General features: G+C 49.5%; 1 protein-coding gene across 2 annotated transcripts in view; it reads right to left on the bottom strand.

Moving 5' to 3' along the window:
- HK2 (hexokinase 2) overlaps positions 1-19665 on the bottom strand; it is a 61428-nt gene extending 41763 nt beyond the window's left edge. The window contains exons 1-2 of one of the 2 annotated variants that reach the window (XM_045788376.2): positions 18910-19665; positions 241-403 (exon numbers count right to left, since the gene is read on the bottom strand). In XM_045788376.2, coding sequence (XP_045644332.1) covers positions 241-403; positions 18910-18972 — 226 coding nt within the window. In that variant the 5' untranslated portion in view covers positions 18973-19665. Of the gene's footprint in view, positions 1-240; positions 404-8530; positions 8555-18909 lie in introns of those variants that run through there. The other variant, XM_087863606.1, reaches the window with a different exon arrangement.
- Positions 19666-25858: the final 6193 nt, after the last annotated feature.

The following is a 25858-nucleotide window of genomic DNA, read 5'->3' as shown; positions in this document are numbered from 1 at the left end:
GTGACAAAAACTTACCTCTATCTTGATTGCCACGGCTGCCTGCTTTCCAGTTTTCCTGTCTACCCCTCCCCGTCGACTTCATTAAACTTCCTGTATGCTTAAACTAGCCAGGGCTGATTTCTGAGGCATGAAACAAAACAACCTTCACTGATATATCGTCCTTACAGTCCCTGAACAAAAAGCCACCCAAATCTCCCCAGGGCAACAGAGCACCCAGAGCGATCCCCCCGCGTGCAGCACCTGTCCCATCTGGAGTAGACCTCACAAAGGTGGGCAGCATTTTCACTGAAGCAGTGGGGTGGGTGGTGGCTCCAAGCCCTTTCTCCATCTCCTTGCGGAACCGCTTAGAGATCTCCAGAAGGTTCTCATCAGAAAGACGCATGTGGTAGAGATACTGGTCGACCTGCAAAGGGGGGGAAACAAGAGTTAGAGACCAGGAGGTTCAATCAGTATGGTACACATCTACGTCACAGAACATCACTCAGCCCTTCAAAAGAATAAAACCTGTTATGTACAGAAAGTTATTATTAAAGACCATGTAATTGGAATCTATTTGACAAGATATCTTTACAAATAAAAGAAGAAGAACTAAACTGAAAAGATAAAATGAGAAAAATAGGTTTAACTTTATCTCTGCAGAGTGGTGAGGATGAGGGGAAAGACACATTAAGGAAGAGGAAGAGTTCTTTCCAGAAAGGTTGAGTTAAAGGGTCTCTGGGAACTGGGCTTCATTACTGACCCTCCTTGTTCCCCACACACCTCAAGGCCAGTCCTGACAATCCTATTATCCCCCACCCTGGGGCAAGCAGCCAGCTTCTCTTGCCTCACTTATACAGCCCCCACTTCTGCCTTTACCTCTTCCATCTATTTTCTATCCCCAGCCAGAGTCTAACCATTCCCCTCCTTAAAAAAACCTTTCAGTGGCTTCCCTTTAGAACCAAACCTGAAATCCTTCCAAGGCCCCACATGATCTGGCCTCTCCAACAACCTAAGCTCACTGCATGCCGCTGGACTCCTTGTGCAAACCCTACCCTTGGTTCAGTCCTTCCATGCCTGGGAATGTGTACATGGGCCCTACAGCCTTTATTCCATTGGCCCATCTCTTCAGCCCTCTCCAGACCTTTCTCCATGGAGGCCTCTCATCCTTCTAATGAAACAGTCAGGCCTCCCATTATTCCAAGAACTCAAGACTTTTCCCTTCACAACACTATCCACAATATGTATTTCTTAGCGTCCAGATCCCAGGCACGGAGGGCAAGAAGAGCCATGTGTACTGGTTCGCCCCTGCATCCCTGGCACGTGCTGACACAGAACGGAGCCTCTGCATGAACAGCAATGCAAGCTCTCCCCCCATCAGAGGCAGAGCCAGCTCTCCCTAGTTAGTTCACTGATCTTGTTTCCAACATAAATTTACACGAACTTTCCCCAGATTTACCACCAGTCAAAGAAGCAGCAGGAGTCCCTCTCACACAGTTTCCTTCTTGGAAGCTCCCCTCTGCCTTGGCCGTGGATATTCCCAGTTTTCTCCTATCAGGAAGAAGTCTCATAGAAATCCATCCCAGGAGGCGCCCAAGTTTCCTAACACCCATTCTCAGCAGCGGTGTCCAGGACAGGTGACACTGCCTGCCACGGAAGGGTAGGGGTAGATAGAATCAGGAACCTTGGGCCAGGCCCCAGCTAGCCCCTCAACGGGTGAGGGGCACCGTCCTCCCAGCTTCATCAGCAAGCTGCAGGACTTCAAGCAACCCTGCTCTTCCCAGCTCTGAAACGGTGGGGTCCCCAGGGGCAAAGCTTAGTTGAAGACCACTGCCCTGTTATTCCTGTGGGAACAAGGAAGTACCCGCCTGCTCCCTGCCCCCTGCCCTTGCTCAACTTTGACAAAGCAGCACACGTTTTTTATAATTAGAGTTCCCAGACAAATGCACTCATTAGTTTTACAGCCTGTTATATTTTCCAGCCTTTTTTGTCAGGCCTTCTTGAATTGTTTTTTCGTTTTTTTGTTTTTTAACCAAGCTTACAGCCTAAGATTTCTAGAGGAAGGGCACAAGGTGCTTAATTTTTTAAGAAAAGAACAAACTCCGTTTGTTCAACAGATAGTCCCCTTACTCACGTCTTCCCTATTCCAGGCTGTATCCTAACTTCCTATGGGATCTAGGGCACATCCTCGTCTTTGGGCCTCCTTCTGCCCCTGCAGAATAAGGACACTGGCTGGCCCTCCTTGGGTCATTTCAAATATCCTGCTCAGGACTCATCTTTGATCATTCTTCTAAAATCCCAAAAGGTCAAAGATCAGAGTCTGGAGTAAGATGCTGAAAACAGCTGCAAGCGAGGCAAAGGAGGGTCTGTGGTGAATGAGCCCACCCCTCTCCACAACTGCCATGTGGTTAAAATACAACATTGACACACAACCCTCGCAGCACAGGGTGGTAAAGAACAGAGTAGGCGTGGAGAATGGTGAAGGCCTTCGGCCACTTCTGCTGTCCCTCCCCAGCCAAGAAAGGGACGAGGCTTGTCATGCTGGGTTTCAAATCTGCAGAAATGAGGATTTCCCAGGACTCGTCTGTTGCCAGCATTTACTAAAAACCACAGACTACCCAAGTCTATCACTCTAAGTCAGGAGGAACCCAATCGTCCATTCTGTTTCCTGACCTCAGGCCTCCAGCGGCTCACTTGCCTTGAGCTGCACTGTCTGCCCTGGCTTCTCAGGCCTGTGTGGACACCAGCCCCCACCCGAGCTGGGTCACTGAGCTGGGTCTCTGATGATACTGGAGAGCTACAGTGCTCCTGAGAAGGCCTGGCCTCCCTCACAATGAGGTTTGAGGCTCCCCAGGAGGTAAAAGGGTACAGCTTCAGCCCAACACCAGACAAGGCCCCTTCCTACTGGGGGGGAGGCCAAACTGGCGACCCCAGGCACGGGGCAACTTTAAACACCCCAAAAGTCTCTTTGTTCCCAATACAGTGACACCTAGGCTGGCTCAGGAACACTGCCTCATGGCTTATGATGCTAACATACAAAATCCAGGGCCCCCAGACCAGAGCCCAAGGCCAGGCCATATCCAAGAACAGCCTGAGACGCCCTGGTGGGCAACAGTAGTACCAGTAAACCCTTACATGGCACAGACACTGTTCCCAAGGTCTTAGATCCATCAATTCATTGAATCCTCACAACAACCCCGTGAGGCAGGTAGTGTTATCTCCATTCTACTGAGAGAGGGAAGGCGACATGCCCAGTCAGAGATGCAAAGGGCCACCCTGGGACTGGACTGGATTGGACTGGGCGACCCGGCTCGTCCACTCCACTAGATGTCTGTCCCTCTTCTGCTGGACAACAGTGGGGTCTCTACAGGCCAAACGGCCCCACAGTGCATTCCAGCTGGCAATGCCCACTGGAAAGCCGTCTTCTATTCCAGTCATCCCCTGATGTCGACACAAAGGGCCAGCAAGAGAGGGTGGCAGGGGCAGCAGACATGTCTCTGAACACTGTCATGAGTTTCACACATGATCAAGTTGGAGCTCCCATATTACTACTTTCCTAAAGAGAGAAGTCGAGTGCCAGAAGCCTCTCGGCCACCCACTCCCCACCCCACCCCCACCCCCCACCACAGAGGGCTCTGGGTGTTACGAAGGAAGCCAGGAGAACAGCGCCTGTACTGCTTATTAAGAGGACTCCTGGCCACTTCTTGGACTGTGAGGTCATGTCCACCAAGGAGCAAAGGTGGACTGGCCACAGTCCTATAAAGCAGCCATTCCTAGTTCAACTCTGATGCTTAAACTACAACAGGCTGGTTCAAATTCCAGTCGATACTTCTCATCCTTAACCCGCAAAGACTCTAACAAGTAAACAGCCTTATTTCAAGTCATGTTGCCTTTTACCCAATAAAGCACAATCATCTTTTAGTGTTCAGTGATAGATGAAAACAATGATGATGATTGTTATAGCAGCTTAGTATTTCTTACCTGCCAGACACCATCCTATGAGTTTACTGACTTCACCTCCATTGTCCTTTTGTAAAACTTCTCTATCCCCACTTTACAAGCCATTTAATGCGGAGGGGCAGAGCCAGGATTCAAACTGGGCGCTTGGGATCACCACCTTCCCTTCACCTGTCCCGTGGGCCCTCCTGGTGTGGGTGGGCACTTTCTGCCCCATGGTTTCTTGGATGACCCCAGGGCCTTGATTTCCTCTCTAACACATGAGAAAGGATATGGGACAGCTTTAAAAAATGCAACCAGAGCACCTTGGCCCAAACTTCCCTTCTTTCACAGCATGATGATGTGGCCAGCCTGAGGTTATTAGGGAAGGACTGTTTAATCACCTAATGTCACAGCTTCCTAAACACACCGTGGGGCCCACCCAGACTTGGCTGGCACTGCTACATTGGGTGAAGGGTGGCCAAGGGAAGCAGAAGCAGAAACAAGAAGCATCCTCCGTACAAAGACAATTTTCCTAGACTGGGAAGGAAGTGAATGCACTTCGCAGAATCCTGCCAACTTTCACCCACGGTGCAGCCAGACCCAAAGTTATGGGACAAAGTCATTTAAGAGATTTCAAATGTAGGCAGGGCAGTACGACAGCAACTAATCAATACTCACCCTTAAAAATGCCCTTGGAGCATCACGATCAAAAACCCCGCTGCAGATAGCATTCGAGTGTGTCTAGTTTGCCTCTCTCACCCCAACGGTCCATCAGGCCTAGGTCTGAATGCTTCTAAGCAAGACACACTCAGTACTCTTCGGCTGGTTAGCTACTACTTACTATTGGTGAGCTCTAGTTGTTAGAAAATTTGTCCTCAATCTGAGATTAATCTACTTTCTGGTAACTTCTGACTAGTCTCCATTCTGCCATTTGGGATAAGAGTTCCTCAACTGGGCTGTACATCAGCATGAATGACATGAGGAGCTTCTTAAAAACATGAAGAATCCCAAAGATCCACTCCAGACTGACCACCTTGATACCCTTCACCCTGCGTGCTCAGACATCTTCCCCTCTCCCAGAGTCCCTATCCCCCATGCCAATCACGTGATCATGGTGAGCCAGGCTCTGGTCAACATTGCCTAAGGTCGTTTTTACCACTTTTCTACCTGGAGACTTTGAAAGTCAGCAGTAAAGACATTAGGCTAAGTGTGAAACAATCCTGTATTGATCCTTGGGGGCTGGGAATTGGAAAGATTAAACCTTGTCCTTGTTGGAAACATTTAGGTCATTGGAAACTATCAAAGCAGAATCATTCAGGCCAACCCTCATTTCACAGCTAGTGACAGTCAAGTGCAGGCTGTGGCATCAGGAAAATCAGTGTCCGAATCCTGGCTGTAACACCTGTACAGGTGTGTGACACTGCATGAGTCACTCTGAGATACAGTCTCCTCCCTATAAAACGGGAAGAATAGCCCCACACAGCTGTCACTGGCATAAACGGGGAACACAGAGCTCTCTCTACCCCTTCTCTTTTTTTCCTAGACTCCCCACTGGCCAGTGGCACCCTCAGAGGGTCAAGGGCATTTCTTAACCCTACCTTAGTTACATCGAGGATTAACAAAACAAAGGCTATTTCCCCAAATTGTTCCTTCTCTTTCTGTGGTGGGTGTGTGACTTATCACACTGGGGTGTTTATCTCTAAAACCTTATCGAGGAGAAAAGATGGAAAGGGAAGGGCTTTCCAAGCTGGGGAAACAGAGTCACGCTGGAAGCAAAGCTGGACTGAGGTATTAGAAGGCCGCCTGCCTGCCTGGAGGCAAGCATGTGTATTAAAGAGAAAGAGATAGCAGTTTTAAATGACATCTCTTTAGCAATCTTGAGATTAGAACTTCCTCATTGGGCAATTTTGGTCAGTTTCTCTCTTCCCATAACACACTACCCCAACACGTCTGTTTCCTCTAGAGAACTGTGAGTGGAGGAGGGGGAAGTACGAAAGAGAAATTAACCCCACCCTCTTTAAGAAATAAAATAGCACCCGAAATGAGAAATCCGTGTCCACATTTAAGTGTCCACATTTCCCTTAGACTAGCACTAGAAGGAGGGGAAATTACGCAAAGAATGGAGAGAGCAGGTCACCCTCACAGAGGTGCTACCTCAAAGTGTGCAGTGGCTTGGGTGGGGCAGACACAGCCCGGCCAGGTATGGGGAAGCCCTGAAAGAAAAGCCTGGGAGTAGCCGGAAAGGGACCTCAGAAAAACTGAGGCCAGGGGGCAGCCTTGACCAAGGTCACACAATTGAGGCTACAATCTGGATCCCCCAGACACCTTCCTGTATTGTCAAAAACAAGAAAGGACAGTCCTCCTGCTGGGTCACAAGGACCCATGTCATCTTCCAGGCCTATCCCAAATGAATGGCTGGTGGCCACCCCCTAGATCCTAAGGCCACCCTGTCCAGTCCCAGAGGAAAAATGGTCCTGATCAAACTATTCAGATCCAGAAGAGAACAATATTCCAATTCTGACAGCTGGTTATATAAAGTACTACAAATCCTACCTTGGCTACCTTAAGAGGTTTCAAAGAAAAGTGTGGAAGAAACCTCAAATTTCAATAGCTGTTAAGATCTGTAGCATTCAACCCCAGAATCTCTGGCCATTGCTGCAACCCCAGCTTCTCCTGTTATAGAGCCTTCATTGAAAACCAATTATATGCAAAGCACTACAGTGTACAGGAGCATGATTTTAAAAGAAATCAAGTCTGAGGCTCCTGGGTGGCTCAGTCAGTTAAGCACCTGACTCTTGATTTCGGCTCAGGTCATGATCTCAGGGTAGTGAGATCGAGCCCCTCATCGGGCTCCGCACTGAGCATGGAGCCTCCTTAAGAGTCTCTCTCTCCCTCTGCCCCTCCCCCCTCCCTGTTCGTGCTTTGCATTTGCTCTTGCTCTCTTTTGCTCTCAAATAAATTAATAAACAAATCACTTCTAGAAATGGATAATAATGATCATTGTACAACAATGTAAATGTACTTAATGCCATTGAATTATACATTATACACACACACAGAGAAATAATTTTTTTAAGAACTCAAGATTCCTGTTCTCTAGGACTTTACAAGATGGCACAGAACTCAACTCATATTACAGGCCCAGTCAATGTCTCTGAATTGAATGGCGGGATGGATCTCCGTGGATAACAAAGGCGAACCAATGTGAGGTGGCCCATGAGGTGTTACAGGTGCACGTGGCCCATGAGACTGGCAGGCAGGGGAGACCGTGCTCTGGGCTAAGAACATATATATCCAACATACATGTCAGTGGATACACAGTGACCTTGAGAGTAGGGGTATTGTGTGAAAGGGCTCAGAAGATGTGGGCTGAGATCTTGGAAGGACATTATGAATTCCAGGACCAGAATTCAGAAGACTGCAAAGGCTTCAGATTAGTCTGATTTCAGCCGACCACTTTCATCACGGGATCATGGGAAGGCAGGATCATCAAGACCACCTCACTATGTAAAGTCACTGTGCTGTTTACTGACCGGTTAATTCCCTGTAGGGTTTGGCGCCAGGAGAGAGTCTGGCTGCCCAGAGTCACTATTTCCTGCTGTGGGCCAATGAAATTCAAACCCCTGACTCTAGGACAACTGTCCTTCTTGCCTGGACTGTCAGGGAGCTCAGAGCTTGGCTCTCAGCTCCAGTGAACTACCCCTAGTCTAAGTGTGTTGGTAGTCACCCCAGCCTGTCCCTTTCACTGAAAGCTGAGCTCTGTCACCTAATCCGTTTAGTAAGGTGACAAAAGAACTAATACAGGATCAAGCAAACGCTCACCAGTCAGCCCTACAGGACACATCCTCCTGAACAGAAGATGGAATTCAAGCAAACAAATCGGTAAGAAAGCAACTCCACTAGCATGGAAGCGTCAGGGCCAAGGACACAGGGACACCCTGAAAGGCTGCTGGACTGTCTTTCCCCAGGCTTTGTGTATTTCTCATTGAATACGTAGAACCTTCTCTCCAGACGGCGCTGGATGCACAGTAGCTAATTTCTACCTTTTAGCTTCTTCTTGACCCCAAAAAGACCAACTGACTGAATTTCAGCTTTCCTAGCACTCGGGTCCTTGTCCCAAAGATATAATCAGGTCATATATGCAGACTTCAGGCAAAGGCTCCAGGGCTCCAACCTAACTTCCTCAGAAGAAATTTAGGAAAAACCACACCTTCTTGAAGGGCTATGACTGGTCTCCTGTGCTTTAATTTGGCCAGTCAAAACAGGGTTGGGGGTGCAGGGGCAGTGATACTATACAGCAATTAAGAAGACACCGCCTAGGGACGCCTGGGTGGCTCAGTCAGTTAAGCATCCACCTTCAGTTCAGGTCATGATTCTGGGGTCCTGGGATGCGAGTCCTGCACTGGGCTCCTTGCTCAGCGGGGAGCCCGCTTCTCCCTCCCCCTCTGCCTGCTGTTCCCCGCGTGTTCTCTCTCTCTCTCACACACACATACAAATAAAATCTTTAAAAAAAAAAAAAGGAAGGCACCACCTACCACCACATACAGCCACACACACAGATGAATCTCACAATACGAAGTTGGGGAAAAGAAGCCACACACAAAAGGGGACATACCTTTTGAGTCCATTCATATGAAGCGCAGAAACAGATCTCTGCTGACAGAAGGTGGGATAGTGATTACACTCTGGGCTGCTAATGATCTGTTACTGGATCTGGGTAGTGGTTACCTGGTGTTTTCAGTTTCCTGTGTATATTACACTGCCATTTTAAAACATAGCAAGAAAAAAGGGCAAGGCGCTAACTAGGCCCTGGTCTACCCACTACACATGGTCAGAGGGCCGAGGAAGCTCCAAGAAGTCTGTAAGAGGTCAAACCAGAAGGAAGAGCCATCATCTAAATGTACCACACAGCCTTCCAGTGACTCTATATGCTGACACAGGCTTACAACTTAGTTTCAAAAGAATTTATTTTTCCATTATTCCTTTGCCAGTGTCACCTCAAATCTTTGAGGTAACCAAGCCTTGGAGAAGCTTCCCTAAGCCACGGGCTGAGTCCCTGGCAGGACCCACTACATCCGGTGGTCAGCTGAGTGCCCTAACCTGGGGCACAGGTGTGCCCGTCCTGGGAAAGCCAGGTAAATACTGTCAGTGACCTCATTAATAATAATGCCTTCACAGACTTCTCCTGGGAGGACCAAGGCTGTGCAAAGAGCAGCAAGTTTATCCTGTAATGGTGCCAAGCCAAGGCCGGATGTTTCTGATTAAAAAAAAGAAGAAGAAAAGAAAAAAAGATAAACTGAGGAGGAAAGGACACAGCAGATCCTCGATTCTTTAAGGCTCCTTCCTCTGAAACGCAGCTACGCAAAAGTAACAGATCTGCCACAACACTTTCTTCAGATGGGACCAGGCAGAACCTGGCTGGGGCCACCAGGCGACCTCAGGGAGATTCCAGCTGACGCACCAGGCGCTCACAAGCCCAGGGCGCCAGACTAAGTGTGGAGCTGACCTAGGTGGCTTACAGGACACGCCCCCAGGATCCTGTTGCACTTTGGTGAGTCACAGGCTTTCCAGTTCTTCCAGTTCTTGCCTCAGCTGCCTGGAGTTACAGCCAGACCGACCTCACACAGCAGCACCCATCAGGAGTCCAGGAGATGGGCTTTTGGGGCATGGGTCTGGGGAACCTCCTGTCCTCAGACATTCTGGGCCGGCTGGGGGACAGCTGTGCAATGATATGTCCCAGATGGACATGACCCTGACAGTTCATTTACACACACTGACTGCGTGCTAAATGGAGTGAGCCCAGGCCAGGCGCTGAGGGCACCAGGGGAAAGGACAGCCCAGTCTTTGCCTGCAAGGGGCACAGTCTATTGGTGGGAGGCAAACATAGCAACAAGTAATTACAAACTGAGGGGAAGGGCAGAGAGTAGGCGGTCTCTTTCAGTGTAATAAAATACAGATTTATAATCACTTAAATCATACATGCATCAATACATTCTAAGGAGTGTCTCAGAAAGGTTAGAAATGTGTATATGTTAACCCCACACCTAGAATGTTCTCCTCCTCTGGCCTAACAAACTCCCACTTTGCCCTTCAGGGCCCAACACAAATGGCCTCTCCCCAGATTCCCAGCTGCCAACACACTTTTGACACCCTGTGACTCCCGCCCTCACTGGTCCCAGAGGACTAAGGGCACACACGACAGGCTCCCAACTTCACATCTGTGATGTCAGCCGCTATCTCAATACTGAAACAGAGGAGGTGCTCAAGTCATAGATCAGGGTCATGTACAAGGGGCCCTGGGTGTGCCGAAGGGGTGGGAGAGTAACCTGGGTGAAGGGGAGAGCTGGCCAATCCAGAATGCCCAGGAGCTCAGAGCCTGACCCTGCTCTTCAGGCCTGAGCCCTCACGGCACGTGACCCTGGGAGTAGCATGGTTTCCTCTCCAGCAGCCTGGCTGCCCCGTTCAGAGGCCCAGCTTCCCTAAGGGTCCGACTCTGCCTCCCCTGGACAGCCCCATGCCAGGGGACCGGAGTCTACCCCTGAGTCTCTTGCCTCACAGGGCCATCTGAACTCACCACTCCTGCCTGCTGCCAAATGTCCACCTGCTGCACCAAACCCCTGTGGATGTGTCCCTCTGCACCGCATCGAGCCCCAGACCTTCCCAGTCAGCCCCACACACCCATGATCACCCCCACCAAAGGCAGGGCAACCCATACACCCCAGTTTGCCCAGGACAATCTCAGTTTACGCTGAGGTAGCAGCCTGAGTATTAACAGTGTCCCCTTTTATTCTCAAAAGTGGCCCAGTTTGGACAAATTATAGGGTTACTCTAGGTACAGGCCACAAAGCAAATCCTGCCTTTGTTCTTGGGGAGCCCACACCTGACTGATGAGAAGAGCTCATTCTGCACAATCGTTGCCAAAAGGGAAATAGGGACCAAGAAACTGGGTCCCTGCTCTGGGGCTTGTCCTATATAAACTTGGGCTGGTCACTTAGTACACAGCACCTGGTTTCCTCATCTATAAAATGAAGGACTGGAACTAGATGATCCAAAGGTCCCTTCCCAACTGACACGTGACTCATAGCCCCATGAAAATGAAACACAAGTGGCCTGTCTCCAGTTGTCCCAGGCAGCCCCATGCTGGGGTTAGGGGCCTGGGTTCTGGCGTCAGACTGAATTCAGGCTTGCCCTTGAGCAAGGTACTGTCCCTTTCTGTGCCTTGGTGTCTTCATCTGAATAATAGCTAGTAATAGTATCTACTGGGGAGGGCTGCTTAAGGATGGCCTGAGTTAGAGTGAATAGACAGAGCCCAGCCCTTAGTAGTGCTTGTTATTTTAAGAGCTTTAGAAATTGGGGGGGGTGGGGTATGGAACTGATGAGACATGGCTAGAAGGCTTCATTGCAAGGGGTTGAGACAGAAAAATGTGGAAGGAAGCAGGAAGCAGAAGAAGGAAGTCTCTCAAATGGGAAAAAGGAAAAGTGGCAGCTTTGCATGCCCTCATTTAACCCTGATGGCTTATCTGGCTTCATTCCTTTATCAGACAATATGGAGATGCCAGAAGGAAGAGTCCAGGAATAAGGCCTTTCAAGAACACGGACCGCACCTCCAGGGTAGAACCACTGAGCTAAGCGGGAGGAGAGGCAGGAAGGAAGGCTGGCTGGGTGGGCACCAAAGGCCAGGTTCTCAGCTCTGACCCACGCTCTTAGGTAACTCCAAGATAAGTTTTAACCAAGGTCCCTCCAAGTAAGGAACATCAGGGAAATGCTTAGAGACCCATAGACGAAAGTGCAAAAAGCATGGCCACTCCTAACAGAGGACAGCGTTTCAGGCAAACAAGGCCAAGACTCCCAACTGGGTTTGAACAAGACAAAGCCTGTACAGGGATGGGGGGAGGAGAATGTGGGTTCCACACATAGGGTTGCCTTGGGTTTTGTCAAGAGCCCTGGGCACCCAAGTGTCAGGAGGGGCCACGCTGGACAGCCCAGAGTCTGTATGAGGGGCAAAGGACTCTCTGCTGACACCCAAGACAGTGAGGGACCCTCTTCCTGATCTGCCAAAAGACTGTAGGAATGACAGTTCCCTTCAGTGAAACTCCAGGGGTCAGTGGGACCAACACCTACCATGACCTGACCCTATGACTCAACAGCCCAGGGTATCCCCCACTCAAGCAGTCTCCCCAGTGGAAAGCCAGAATCTGGGGCAGATGTGAGGAAGGCTAAGCATCTCACTGGCCAACTGCAGCGCAAGTGGCCTCAGCAAGTGCCCTGGGAGCCTCTGCCCTTTGGGGGAGGGACTAAAGTGGAGGGGGGACTAGGTTTCTACAAGGAGAAGGGGGGAACTAATGCTGTGATCAGTCATGCCTTCCACTGAGGATGCTTCCATCTGTCCAATGATCATGGCATCCCAGAGACACCCCCCACCCCGCCCCCAGTGGGGAGGCCACTTCCCAGGGGACCCGAAGGAAAGCAAGTTAGAGAAAGAACTCAAGGATGGTTCTCCTGTGCCTAGGAAAGAGACAGCTGCAGAAGGCAGTGAGGATGCTTCCTCATTCTTCAACTTAGGAACCTTCCATCCTTCTGCCCACCCTGTCTTCTCCTCTAATGCGACAAACAACAGCAATGTTCCAGAACCCATTATGTCCTACAAGCCCTTGGGAAAAAAGAAGCAGGCCCTCCTTTGCTCCTGCCCAGGCGGACAGCACAGTAGGGTATCTAAGAGTGTAGTACTATACACACATAGCTCTCTAGGTCCTAATATTCAACACATGAAGAGTTGACCATGTATCAGGCACAGCTCTAAGAGCTTCACACATATTAACTCTCTTTAATCCCTGCAGTAACCCTATTAAGGTGTTATCCACAAACTCTCCCAGGCCTAGAAAGGTTACATTAACTGACCCAAGTTCACACAGCTGGTTACATAAGCCAGGATTCAATCCTGGGAGACTGGCTCTATCACTCACCCTACAGCCTCTCCCGATATGACTGTAGGACTGGCCCTCAGTGGGTATCACTAGCCCCTCTCCTCTGTGGCCAGCTACAGCAGCTGCTGGGCTCATGTTCTGCCAGCTCACCTGCCCGCTTTGCTCAGAAGTCTGATGGAGGCCTGGCCTCCATGGAAATCCCAGCAACAACCAGGGGAAGACTCTCCTGGGGACAAGTGAGCAGACTTCTCTCCCACTCGCTTCCTGCTGTGCTGACACTACAGGCATTTTTCTGATTGAAGACAGAAAAAACAGTAACCCAGGTAACCCACCCTTCAGCCGGGGGGCTCGGACATCTGCTGACTGCCGTGGTCTGCAGACTCCACCTCGAATTCATCTTTTGTAAAGGACCGCCTGCCACCATGACTGTCCCAGGACCTGGCATGCTGCGAGCTGAGAGCCAAGGTCCTAGTTACAGCTACTATTAACTAGCTGTATGATCGCGAACAATGCGCTGTAAAACTGAAGGACGGGATCAACTATGTTCTTTCTTCTAACACGGTTTCTCAACCCACAGATACCTGGGGCCAAAAAAGTCTTTGTTGCCACGGGGCTGTCCTGGGCACTGTAAGATTGTGGATCTCCTTTGCCTCTACCTCCTAGATGCAGCAACACATCCTCACCCACCTAACTGGTGACAGACAAAAAATGTCTCCAGACATCACCAAAGCCCACTGGAGGGCAAAACTGCTAGCCCCTGAAAACTATGGCTCAAAAGACGTAGTAACAAAAACAAAACAAAACAAAGAGAATACAGGCTTTGCCCCTACAAACTTGGGTAGGGTGGGAATTCTTGCTCTTTATTATAGGTTGGGATACAGACAGCCCCTCACAAGACTGTGTGGCCCAAAATGCCAACAGCGCTGAGGTGGAAAGACCTGCTTTAGGAGGAAGCAGAAACAGCCACTCGGCAGCAAGGAAGCATGGCCTGTGATCCATGGTGTGTGGTATTAAGACTCGGGCAATGAACTCTGGAATCTGAGGTTCCCCCCACCTTACCCCCCACCCCCCGCTGCTTTGGAAAGGGAAAGACAGACAACACAGTGTTGGAAAACAAACCAAACCTGCTGACTTCAAAATTCAACAATGATAATGAGGAACCCATTATCAAGAGTTGTCTTTTAAAGAAGTATCTGAACAAAGGAAGTCAGTTTTCTGGGGTTCCTGAGGCCTTCTAGTACATCAGATCTCCTTACTCTGGCTGCAGGTTTTGAGAAAACTGTTGCGGTTTGTGTTGTTTTGATTTCCCCTGGAAAAGGGCCCCTAACTGCCCTCAAACTCCTCAGGGTGCTGGAAACGTTCATCTTTGAAAAGTGATGTTTAAAAAAAAAAAAGTTGGCTTTGTCCGAGGAGCCTCAGAGGGAATTTTATTTAATTCAATGATAAAGAAAAGTGCTTCCTAGCACCCTCTGAAATAAAACTTTGGTGATACAAAAAAATGGATGATTGCAAAAGCTACAAAATATTCCTACTACCATCCACTGCTTCTGAGCAGGGAAGGGGCAGTATTAGGATGCTAAGTTTCATGTACGTATTGAATAAATGAGAAACTGTACCTGGCAATGTCAGTTAAGGCAGTCAAAAATCATCTTAGTAAGGTTGTGATCAGTAGTTGACTCCTGGTACTTTAACCCCTTATCAGAAGATTAATGGCATCCCAGTCAAGGTCTCTAACTCCTCACCCCATGGTAAGGCACCCTCTCTTGACTGCTGCCTTAGCTCACCAGACAACTGAAAGGTGTCTTAGTTTCAGTTTCCCATGTCATAGCCAGAGGTCCTGGTACCCACAATAAGTTCTCAAAAAACATTAAAACTCTTGCCTTTCTTGACTCTTGGGAGCTATGTTGAATTTTCTGCTTCCAAGATACTCCCTCCTGTCATAAGTCCAGAGTTGAAAGCCACCCCTCACTCACTCAGAAAAGAGTCCAAGCGAGCTATCTATATTCCATAACCGGAGTGACAATAAGTCACCAGTCAATGCATGTTAAAAAAAAATCTAGCTAATGGCTAAAGGAAGGCATGCATACCTCATTTCACTTCTATGGTTAAAACTGATTCTCCTCCTTGAGGGGCAAAAATCCTGTATCTCGAATGTTAACTATACCTCAATTAATAAAAAGAATCCACTATCTCTCCACCCAGAGGACACAGAGCCTTGATTGCTGGAAGACAGGAAACACCCACACCCTCCCACCCTCTCTATCTTCCCTCCCCGTGTCCCTGACCCCCCTGCCCGCCCTTTCTCCTCAGAATCAGCCTCAGGACTTGATGAAAGAAGAACCCACCACAGCCTTTCTTCATGTCCCCTACCCACCCATCCCCTCCAGCTCCCTACTAGCCACCCCCGAATCTGCCTTTCACCCTCCTCCCCTTCCTGCAGCCCTTGCTCAGCTTCTGGTTCCAGGAAGGACTCCTCCCTCATCCTCACACTCACTGAGTACCTCGCCAGTGGCCAGAAACTGGCAACAAAGGTGAGCAGCCAGGACTCTCCCTGCCCCAAGGATGGAACCGGAACTGAAAACTACCAAGTCCGATGCATGGCGGGATGATAAAAATGCCATGATAGGGGCGCCTGGGTGGCTCAGTCAGTTAAGCATCTGCTTTTGGTTCAGGTCATGGTCCCAGGGTCCTGGGATCAAGCCCCGTGTGGGGTTCCCTGCCCATCGGGGAGTCTGCTTCTCCGTCTCTCTCTCTCTGCCCCTCCCCCCACTCGTGCTCTGTCTCTCTCAAATAAAATCTTAAAAAAAAAAAAACTTGGTCATGAGAACTCCCATTAAAAAAAGAATGCCATGATAGGGCAAAGGTGCCTAGTGTGAAGAACGTGGCATTCAAAGGAATGGTGATGCCAAGTCCTCAAAGAGTGAAGGTAGAGAACATGGAGGGGTCAAGGGGCATTCCGTATGCAGTGTTAAAAGGCTTCTGAAATGTTCCAGTCTCACTGCAGAAAGAGACTGGAAACAGAGAAACACTAGGAGGCCTCTGAATTCTGCCAAAGACTGACTGACAGATGTGTAGCAATCAGAAAGGAAAGTCAATGAAATAAGTCCAGAGCTCCCAGCCAGAATAGCCAGAGGGTACTGGTGCCATTAATTTAACCAGGAGAAGAGCTAGTTGCATTTCTGGGCATGCTGGGTGACGGTGCTGCCAGTGTCCCAAAGTGAATGCAGACGGGGACCAGGATGGAGTCCACTACTGTTACCAGAAGCAGGAGAGCATGGTCAAGAGCATGGGGCTCTGGAGCCCAACTGCGTGGCTTGAGTTCCCAGCTCTTAGTTACTGTGCCTTTGTTCCTTCCCAGTAAAACAGAGATGCGGATCATAACTGCATCTGCTTTGTGAGGTTGTTGCAAACATTCATGAGCTAACATACATGAAGAGCTTAAATCAGTAGATGCCATATGTGTTTGCTCCCGAGTTTCAAAGTGTCGATCAGCAAATGTGAGCAAATAACCCTTACTCTCCTCCTAATGGTACAAAACACTGGACTTGTCCACCAGGAGACAAGTGGGAGGGGGAGGGGCTAGTTCTGGGTAGGTGGATCTAAGTTTTCCAAGCCTCCGACTACAACCCAGAATATGTAAGATAATGGGGATTTCAGAAGAGTCTAAACCAAGACCTTTTCAAAAGACTCTAAAATTAAACTCAAACTTCATCTTTTTCTCCTAATTCATCCTTGTAGCAGCAACTGGAAAAGAGGCTTCCAGGGACACCTGGGTGGCTCACTTGGTTAACTGTCCTGATCTCAAGGTCATGAGTTCAAGCCCCCACATTGGGCTCCACTATGGATGTACAGTAGAGTCTACTTTAAAAAAAAAGAAAGAAAAGATGCTTCCAAAATATTCTCTGGTTCTCTTCCTACTTCCTATCGGATGGCAGCTGGAATCAAAGAGCTTTGCTCATCTAAGCCTGGAGGCCAAGTCCCAGGTTCTGACACCTGGTAAATTAAAGGCCTGACTCTATTCTGCCCCCGTTGGTAATTTAGAGGAAATACACCCAGGGTCCGCCCAGACACTTCACAGGCTAAAAGGAAGCTGTGAGTGTAGGTAAGAGTAGCCTACAAAAAAGACATGTCTACATTACCGTGTTTGGTCATCACAACTCCCTACAGTGGACAAGGCTGCTGCTCTCACTCCTGTTTTACAACAAGAAACCAACCGTCCAAAGAGGCAAAGTGACTTGCTCAGGGTCCTGTGGTTAATAAATCACAAACTGAGATTAGAATTTATTTCCAGATACCCCGGCTTATTCTCTTTCCACTCTGGGACCAAAGAGATGACTCCCAATCCATACCAAGACAGTCTGAGTCTTAGCCTCCTTCCTCTGGATTACAGAGAGTAAACTGGTATAAGAATTAAAACGTCCTGGAGTGATAGTCACACAACTGAGAAGACCTCCCTTGATTAATAATCCTCCAGTTTCCTACTTTAGGATTTGCCAAGGGATGAGTCTTCCCCAAGGGTTAACTCACTTCTTGGGCAGAGAAGCCCAAAGAAGTTGCCAAGATCCTGCCGGCTCACAGACACATTCTTTAACAAACTGAATCCAAGTGCAGAGCAGAGCCACATCCCAGGAAGAAGAGCAACGGTCGTATTTATAAGCAGAGTACAACTCAACTCAACCAGCCGCCGTCTCCTCTCTACTCCAGTCTGAAATTAAGTATTGCCATATTTTATTTGGGGATTCATCTGCCACGGCTCTGAAAGCACCATGAGGGTAACCCACCATCCTCTCCTTTGCTCTCAGAATCCCCAGAATGGGAGTACAATACGAGCAGGTCGTGGCACTGAACAATTACGTCAAGACACTCTCCCAGATGTGTTCCCTCTAAGACACAGAAATTTCAAGTATGTAATTAAGCAACGCTGTCACTGCCTCACAGCTCTGGACACCCCCACCCCCGCTTCAGCCCATCCCCTCTTCCCAAGTCTTAGCGAGGTCCAGGGTCAGGTGCCAATCCTGAAATCCCGAGTATTTCAGAAACTCAAAGCTCTCCAGAGTGATAGCGCCTCGGGCCCAGCTCCACCCCCACCCCATACCCGGAGGCACCTAGAGCTTGGCTCCCCGCGGGGCCAGAAGCTCTTTCTTATGTAAATGACCTAGCCCGAGAGCTCCGGCTGGGGGGGCTGCGGACCGCGAGGTGGGCAGATCTGTCGGAGTCTCCCGCAGGAAAAAAAAAGCTCGTTTACCTAACGAAAACTTTTCAAAGAAGACAGGAACACGGGGAAGGGGGGGGGGGAACCCTTCGTGTAACTTTTAGTATCACTGTAAGTATCCACCAAAGTTCGCCCCCTACTTGGAGGAGGGCGCCGGGGACTCAAGGCCCGGCCGTCCCGAGGCACATCTGTGGGGGAATGTACGCCCCTCGCGGGGCCTCAGTTCCGGGCGCCTCAGTTCCGGGCAGGGGGCGCGGCGGGCGGCTTTTCTCGGCCGCTGTTCCAGCTCCTTCCCGGATCCTCCTCTCCCCAAACGCACCTCCGCGAGGCCCTGAGGAACGCCGAGGAGAGCCGCACGTCCCCAAAAAGCGATCCTTTGGCCCAGGAGCCCCCCGGCAGTCCCACGTGGCAGCAGAGCCTCCCCCCCAACACCGGCCACGATTTTCCCCCCACGTGCTCTCGCCGGAACTCCGGCTGCGAAAGAGGGGCTCCTCCCACGTGGGCCCCGCAGTCTCAGACTACGTGCCGGGTGACCCGCCCCTCCAGAGGAAAAAAAAAAAAAAAAAAAGCGCGAGCGTGCGCAGGGTGGCAGGAAGGCAGGGAGCCGCGCGGTGCGCGAGCCCAGGCTCCTCGCACGCGCGCACACGCCGGCCCGTGCCTAGCGGACGTGGCTCCTCGCGCCCAGGAGTTTCCCGGCAGCCCTGACTTTTTCCGCGTCCTCGACCCAGAATGGGGAGGAAGTGGTTCCCCGCAGAGTCAAGGAGGAGAGTCCCGGCCGGCCGGGACCCCAAAGTGAGGGCCGGGGACCACACAACTTTGTCAAAGGCGAACAAGCCGCCCCTGTACGCGCTTACTTACCTTCTGCACTTGGTCATGGTTGAGCTCCGTGAAGAAGTAGGCGAGCAGATGCGAGGCGATCATCCTGCCGCGGCCCGACGGCGCCGAGTTGGGAAACCGAGGTTGGAGCGCGTGCGGGGGAGGACAGCGCGGTCCGATCGCTTTGTATCCCGGCTTGGCGGCCCGGCCGGGAGCAATGAATTCGAACGGCACAAAAAGAAGGCGATGGCACGCTCACCTAGAGAGTCTAGGGTCTCCGGAAACAGGTTTTGGGAGTGCCGATTGCTAGAAGGTGCCCAAAAATCACTGCTGGCGACGTGTCGGGTTGCCCCACCACCAAGGCGCTAACTTCACCACAGGATCACTAAAGGCTCAACTTGGGAAGAATCTCGGTCCGGTCTCACTTGGGCGAGCGGACCTCTACGGCTCACACGCGCACTGCTCTTGCCCACGGATCTTCTCCGCTTGATGACACGGCGGCGCTAGCAGCGGCCCGGGACTCCTGCTCTGGAGTTTCGTGCAACAATGTGGCTTATTGAGGGGCTGCCGGCTCGCGGGCCTCCCGGTCAGTGACGCGCGCACGCCCATTGGCTGCACGGGGAGGGTGTGTGCGCCCACGGGCCGCCCGCCGCCGCGGCGCAGCCAATCCGTGCGCACGGCCCGCGGGCGCGGCCCCTCAGACACCCGAGCCGGGAAACTGGAGGGGCGCGCCCGGGGCAGGGGGCGGGGCCGGGCGGCAAGGATGGGACGTGTGGTCCGTGGCTAGAGGCTGGGGCGGAAAGGCGCATGAGCCACCGCCGCGTCAGTCTCAGCTATGGGTGGGGGGCGCGTGATCACAGACCCAGCGTGTGGGACGACTGGAAAGACGGTCACCCGAGCAGCACGTGCCTTGTGCGGGGAGAGGGACACCGTCTAGTATCTCGGGGTCATGTGAGGGGCCCCCACTGCTGGGTCACATTTCCGAAACATCTTAGTCCTCACCTGTTGTGGCTCAACAGGGCGCAACGCTGAAGCAAAATGAGGCGCTGCTGTAGCTGCTGCTTGCTGTATGCCAGCCATCGCAAAACGGATAGGGTGTGGGTTTTACCAACCTCGTTTTACAGATGAGGAACTTGAAGCACGGGCCGTTAAGAGACTTGCCCAGAGTCACACAGCTATGTGGCAGGTGGAGGAAGGAACCCACGCCCGTCTGACTTTGAGGCCCAATTCTTTTCCCTATTTCCCTATCCTACCGCTCTAAGAGCCCCAGGAAGGAAACGGCAGGAAAAGAGCTTTATCTGCAGCTGTGGGACGAACGCGTGGGTGAAACTGGGTGGGTGAAAAGTGTGTTCCCAAAGGATCCTGGACGTGTGTGGGGTGGGGTGGGGTGGGGTGGATTACGGGTGCTGAGAGGAGTGGGAGGCTCAGCCGCAGCTAATGCCAGGCACCAGACTCTTGAGTTTATACATGGCAGTGGCAGCTGGCAAGAATGAAATACAGACTGATGCAGACAAGGGATTGGTGCTTGTGGAGAAGAGCGAGCCTGGGGTTGGAGAGTCGCAGGGGAGGGAAGATGGAGGGCTGCTGTGTTCTACTGAGGCGTTTCTCCTCTCATAAACAGTTGGGTGTTATCTGCAATGTATACATCATTACGGTATTATGTAAGTAATAAATGTTCATGGTTGGAATATACAGAAGAAAAAAAAACATACAGGAGAAAAAAACACCATCCATGATCCAAACTCTCAGCAAAACTTCTTGAAAGCTATGTACCCTTGCCAACTATACGTTCACACCTCTCATTCCCCGTACTCCAGTCAGGCCTGGATCCCAAACTGCTTTTGTCACAGTCACCATAACGACGTACCTGTTGCCAAATCCTGTGTTCTTACCCCTTTTCCACCCTCGTCTTACTCCACTTCTTGTGATACCCAAGCACAGTTGACCGCATCCTGCATCTGGACACACCTTCCTCTGTAGGAGCTGGGGAAGCTCCACCCTTCTGGTGTCCCTCAGGCTCCTCAGACCCCATTTTCTATACTGGTGAATGCTGGAATATTCCAGGGCTGTCCTCCACCCTCTGGTCTGGTTATGCTCTCTCCCTGGGTGATCCCTTCCAGCCTCAGGACTGTTGTATCATCAACTGCTGGTAACTCACAGACGTAAATCTACACCAAGGACTTCTCTAGGAGCTCCAGACTTATTTCTCCATCAACCATTTGTCATCTCCACTGAGTAACTAGCACCTCACACTCAACATGTCTAAAGCCAAATGCAACTTTTCTTCACTAATCTATTCCTTTCCCATTTGCCTCAGCAAATGACATCACCATCCACCCTAAGTGATCCCTAATTCCTTCCTGCCACTCACCCTCATATCCAGTCACCAAGCAGTCTATTTGACCCATAAAATAAATCCTGTAATTGACCACTTCTCTCCATGTCCTTAGACACCTTGGACATAAGCCAACAACTCAGCCAGAGTCAATAACACATCAGCCTACCTTGTCCTGCTTGCATTCATGCCTGCCTCCATCCTGACCCCTGCACAATTCTTCTCCCTCAGGGACCACAGTGACCTGTTGAAAAGATAAGCCATTCTATGTTTCTCTCTCCCTCCATCCAAGCCACCTATCTAATGCTTTCTAATCCTAGAATAAAACTCAAAATCCTGACAATGATACGCTATAGCCCCTGGCTCGCTTTCACCCCATCCCATACTACTTTCCCCAGTACACTGCTTGGCATTTACGTGGGCATGTTGTCCTCAAAAATGCCAAACTGTTTCCCACCCGAGGGCCTTTACTCTTTGTTTTTCTTCTGTCTGGAATATCCTTCTCCAGATCTGTATCCAGCTGACTCTTGTTCCTCATTGAGGCTCAGCTTAAATACCACCTCTTCTTCAGAGGACTTCGTTCTGAATAGTTTATCTGTTCAGTGGTTTCCCCAGTCACTCTCAGGTGGCCTACTGATTTTCCTATTGTTCTTTCTCTCCTTGCTAGACTGTGAGCTGTAAGAAGGCAGGATCTGTATCTGTATTGTTCCCTCATATTTGCAGTGCTTACAATGGTGCCCAGCACACGGTGGGCACACAATAAATATTTGTTGAATATCTAAATGAGTAGAAGAAATTTTAGAAATAACTGTTGTTCGGGACGCCTGGGTGACTCAGTTGGTTACGTGTCTGCCTTCAGCTCAGGGCACGGTCCCAGGGTCCTGCGATCGAGCCCTGCATCAGGCTCTTTGCTCAGCAGGGAGTCTGCTTCTCCCTCTGCCTGCTGCTCCCCCTGCTTGTGCTCTCTCCGTCTCTGACAAGTAAATAAATAAAATCTAAAAAAAAAAAAAGAAGAAGAAGAAAGAAGTTGTTCACGTTTTATATAACAATACACATACACATACAGAGAGAATTTATAGTTTTATATATTATTTTTCTAATCTTTGCCACCTCTAGATCTTTCCTAATTCTCACACCCAGCATCTCTCACATGACTGAAACAGCCCCATAACTGGGCTTCCCTCTTTAGATAAACACCATAGATATATAGGTTTAGATATCCAGCAGAGCTTCTTAGAGAAGGGATGTGATCAGATTTGTTTTTTTAGGTCAATAGCTGCCCTCCGGGGGCAGGGGAGGGGGGCGGATTAGAGACCAGAGGCAGAGAGAGGCCTAAGCTGTAAGGTAGGACCAAGGCCTGAACCAAGGTGGAGGTGAGACAAGGTGTCAGGCTACAGGTTTAGATGTTTTAAAGTAGAATTTTAAAGTAGAATTGACACCTTGGGCTAGGAGTGGGAGATAAAGAAGAGGATGTCTGCTACCTGGAAATACTTGGAAGTCCAGTGTTATAAAACCTGTTGGCCTCATGGCTGTCAGTTAAGCATCTGCCTTCGGCTCAGGTCATGATCCCGGGGTCCTGGGATCGAGCCCCACATTGGGCTCCTTGCTCAGAGAGGAGCCTGCTTCTCCCTCTACCTGACCCTCCCCCTGCTTGTGTGTGCTCTCTCCCTCTCTCTCTCTCTGACAAAAAAATAAATAAAATCTTAAAAATAAAACAAAAAAAACTGTTGGCCCCAGACAGGTGGGACCAAACCCCACGGGTCATGTCGGCTATGATCCCTTCTCTATACACTGACTTTGGAGCTTCTTCTAATAATCACAAGGTGCCTTACGTATACATAATCTCTTCTGAAGGCCCCAGTCCCAGGAAGTAGTTAGAGTAGGTATTGTTATAAGCCCCAATTTACACATGACAAGCTAAGGGTAGGTTACTCACAAGGCTGAGACTTGTGTCTTGTGCCTTCGACTTTTCCAGCTCTGAATTTCATGCCTGGAGTGTATGATTTATTGTCTCTCAAATCTCTCTCTCTCTCACACACACACACACACACATGTTTAAGAATAATGTAGTAATTTACACTTCACAGCCCCAAGAGAGAAATTAATCAGTAAATATTTATTAAGCAAACCCTTATAATGTTCAGGACAGTCTGTTCAGTGCTGTAAAAATTATAAAAGAAACACAAGATGTGGTTCTTGCCCCCTTGAGGGATTAATTGTTTAATCAGAGCTACAAAGCCAACACATAAATTAATTATTGCAGAATGGAAAAGTCGATCACTGAGAGCCAAACGTGTGTGTGTGTGTTTCTGTGTGATGGAGTTTCAGAGAGGAAGAGACAAAGCCGCAGGCCAGAGTCAGCCAAGGGTGGTCTGATGGATACAAATGTCAGCTTTTACACAGGCTGGCTGGCTCCAGCCTTACATAGGACTGACCAGAGCCTGGCCATCATCAGCTTTCAGGGAACTGTCCTGGGAGAAGACCACTTGACCAAAAGACATTCATCTCCCAAATATTCCTTTCTCTGATTAGGATTTATCAAGTTTGAAGCAAGTTATAAGTGATGGCATCATGTAGATTTTAAGACTGAGGGTGGGTGGGCCTTCTCTGAATGTAAATACTTAAGACTTCTTGCACTGTGTTATCTTTAACACTGGGCCCTAATGATCTCATTGATCTCTTGGGTTTCACAGTTCAATTATAATGTATGAATTTGGGAGATTGCAGGGCGGGGGGGGGGGGTCCTGGGGAAGGTATTGAAAGTAGTTAAAATAGAAGAATGGAAGCCACAAGACACACAACAACCTCAGTTTATCTGTCAGATTGGCAAAAAGAACCTATTCAAGCTAGTTTAAGCAGAAAAAGAGGTAATGGAGGAATATTTAGTCTCTTTCAAGATCTTCAGGAGGGCCAGAAAATCAGGCTTACAGGCTTGCCCATCAAGAGTGATGCCAAGTTACACCATCAGACTCCAACAGTGGAAATGCTATTGCTTTGGCCACTGGGCTCAGGTAACTCCGCCCACATGCCTGATGCTGGACACAAGATTAGCCAGGACAGACCACAGCCATCTTTGACAATTATGTATCTGTCCCTCAGCATCCTTGCTAGAAGGAATTCTGCACAGCACCTCCTTTATGGTGTTTGCATCCGAACTGACATCTTGCATTCGGTTGCCGGAGCTTAAGCCACATGCCCGTGCCCTAGCTGCAAGGGAAGCTGGGAAAGCAGACCCAGGAATCAGGAATCATCACTTGGAGAAAGGGGCTAGATGAGCCCAAAGCTTGATAAACATCAACCACACCTAGGAGTCACTGAATATACTACATCATAAAGCTTAATGGGCCCTTAGACAAATAGCCATCCTAAAAATCCAAAATATATTAAAACCATTAAAAAGAGCATCTTGGCACACTGAGGTTCACATGGGAATGCCATGTGGTCTTGGGCCTCCATGAGCTCAGTTTCCTCACCTGCAAAGTAGAAATCACCGGATGGAATATGCAAAGACTCTAGTGCAGAGCCTGGCACATAGTAGATCCCGAATACCAGTCTCCTAAACACATCACTCGTAATATCAGGTCTTCTATGCAAGATTTGATGATTTAAAAATAATTCCAGATGTCAGGAATTGTGAATGCAGAGTCTCAGGGACGAGGGATAGATTGGTTTGTACCAAATGACATTCAGTGCTCTGGTCTAGAGAGCCAGTGTCAGTGGGGAATGGCAGGAGGAAGGTTGGGCAGGTAGGCAAAAGGGTTCAACAAAAAGGGAAGTATTAGCGTCCCATCAGCACCTGGGCTAGAAGCAACGGGGAGGACAGACTGGGAGGCGGGGAGTGAGACCAGAGTCCTGGGGAAAGATGCTGAAGGCTTCTATGAGGTTTATAGCAAAAGGTCAGAGAAGTGAAAGAAGTGAGAGGAGTAAGAGTTGCTCAAACAGAACATGATAGATGATTAAATGTGAGGAGTGGGGGGACAGGAAAGATTCTAAGATGTTGATTCTCACCCTTGGCAGCTCTTTGGAAGAGTGGTGTAGAGGCGGTTGGAGGCGGTTGGCCCTGGGTATAGACAACAAGGGGTCTACCTTCCCATAGAGAATGTATAAATAATAGTTAAACCTTTAGTCAGTCTGGGTTTTATTATCACTGTAGGCTGGCAATTCTAAACCATATCGGTGACAAAGTATTCTTTCCTGGATTACAGCTAAGAGCCCTCCCCGCAGCCCCGCGTCCTGCCCTGCTATAGCCACCCTATTAGAATCATCTGGAGAAGGCGCCTGGGTGGCTCAGTTGGTTAAGCATCTGCCTTCAGCTCAGGTCACGATCCTGGGGTCCTGGGATTGAGCCTGATAACAGGCTCCCTGCTCAGTGAGGAGTCTGCTGCTCCCCCTGCTTGGGCTCCCTATCTTTCTCTCTCTGTCAAATAAATAAATAAAATCTTAAAAATAAAAGAAAGAAAGAAAGAAAGAAAGAAAGAAAGAAAGAAAGAAAGAAAGAAAGAAAGAAAGAAAGGAAAGAAAGAAAGAAAGAAAGAAAGAAAGAAAGAAAGAAAGAAAGAAAGAAAGAAAGAAAGAAAGAAAGATAGATCATCTGGAGAGTTTTTACAAATCCTGAGGCCATATAAACAATCAACAGATGTTAATGGCATCTTTTCT

The sequence above is a fragment of the Ursus americanus genome, chromosome 7, assembly GCF_024610735.1.
Source record: "Ursus americanus isolate L20-20 chromosome 7, mUrsAme1.1.p, whole genome shotgun sequence".
Classification (NCBI taxonomy): domain Eukaryota; kingdom Metazoa; phylum Chordata; class Mammalia; order Carnivora; family Ursidae; genus Ursus; species Ursus americanus.
Note: the sequence above shows the minus strand (reverse complement) of the source record. Positions and strands in the feature narration are given on the sequence as shown.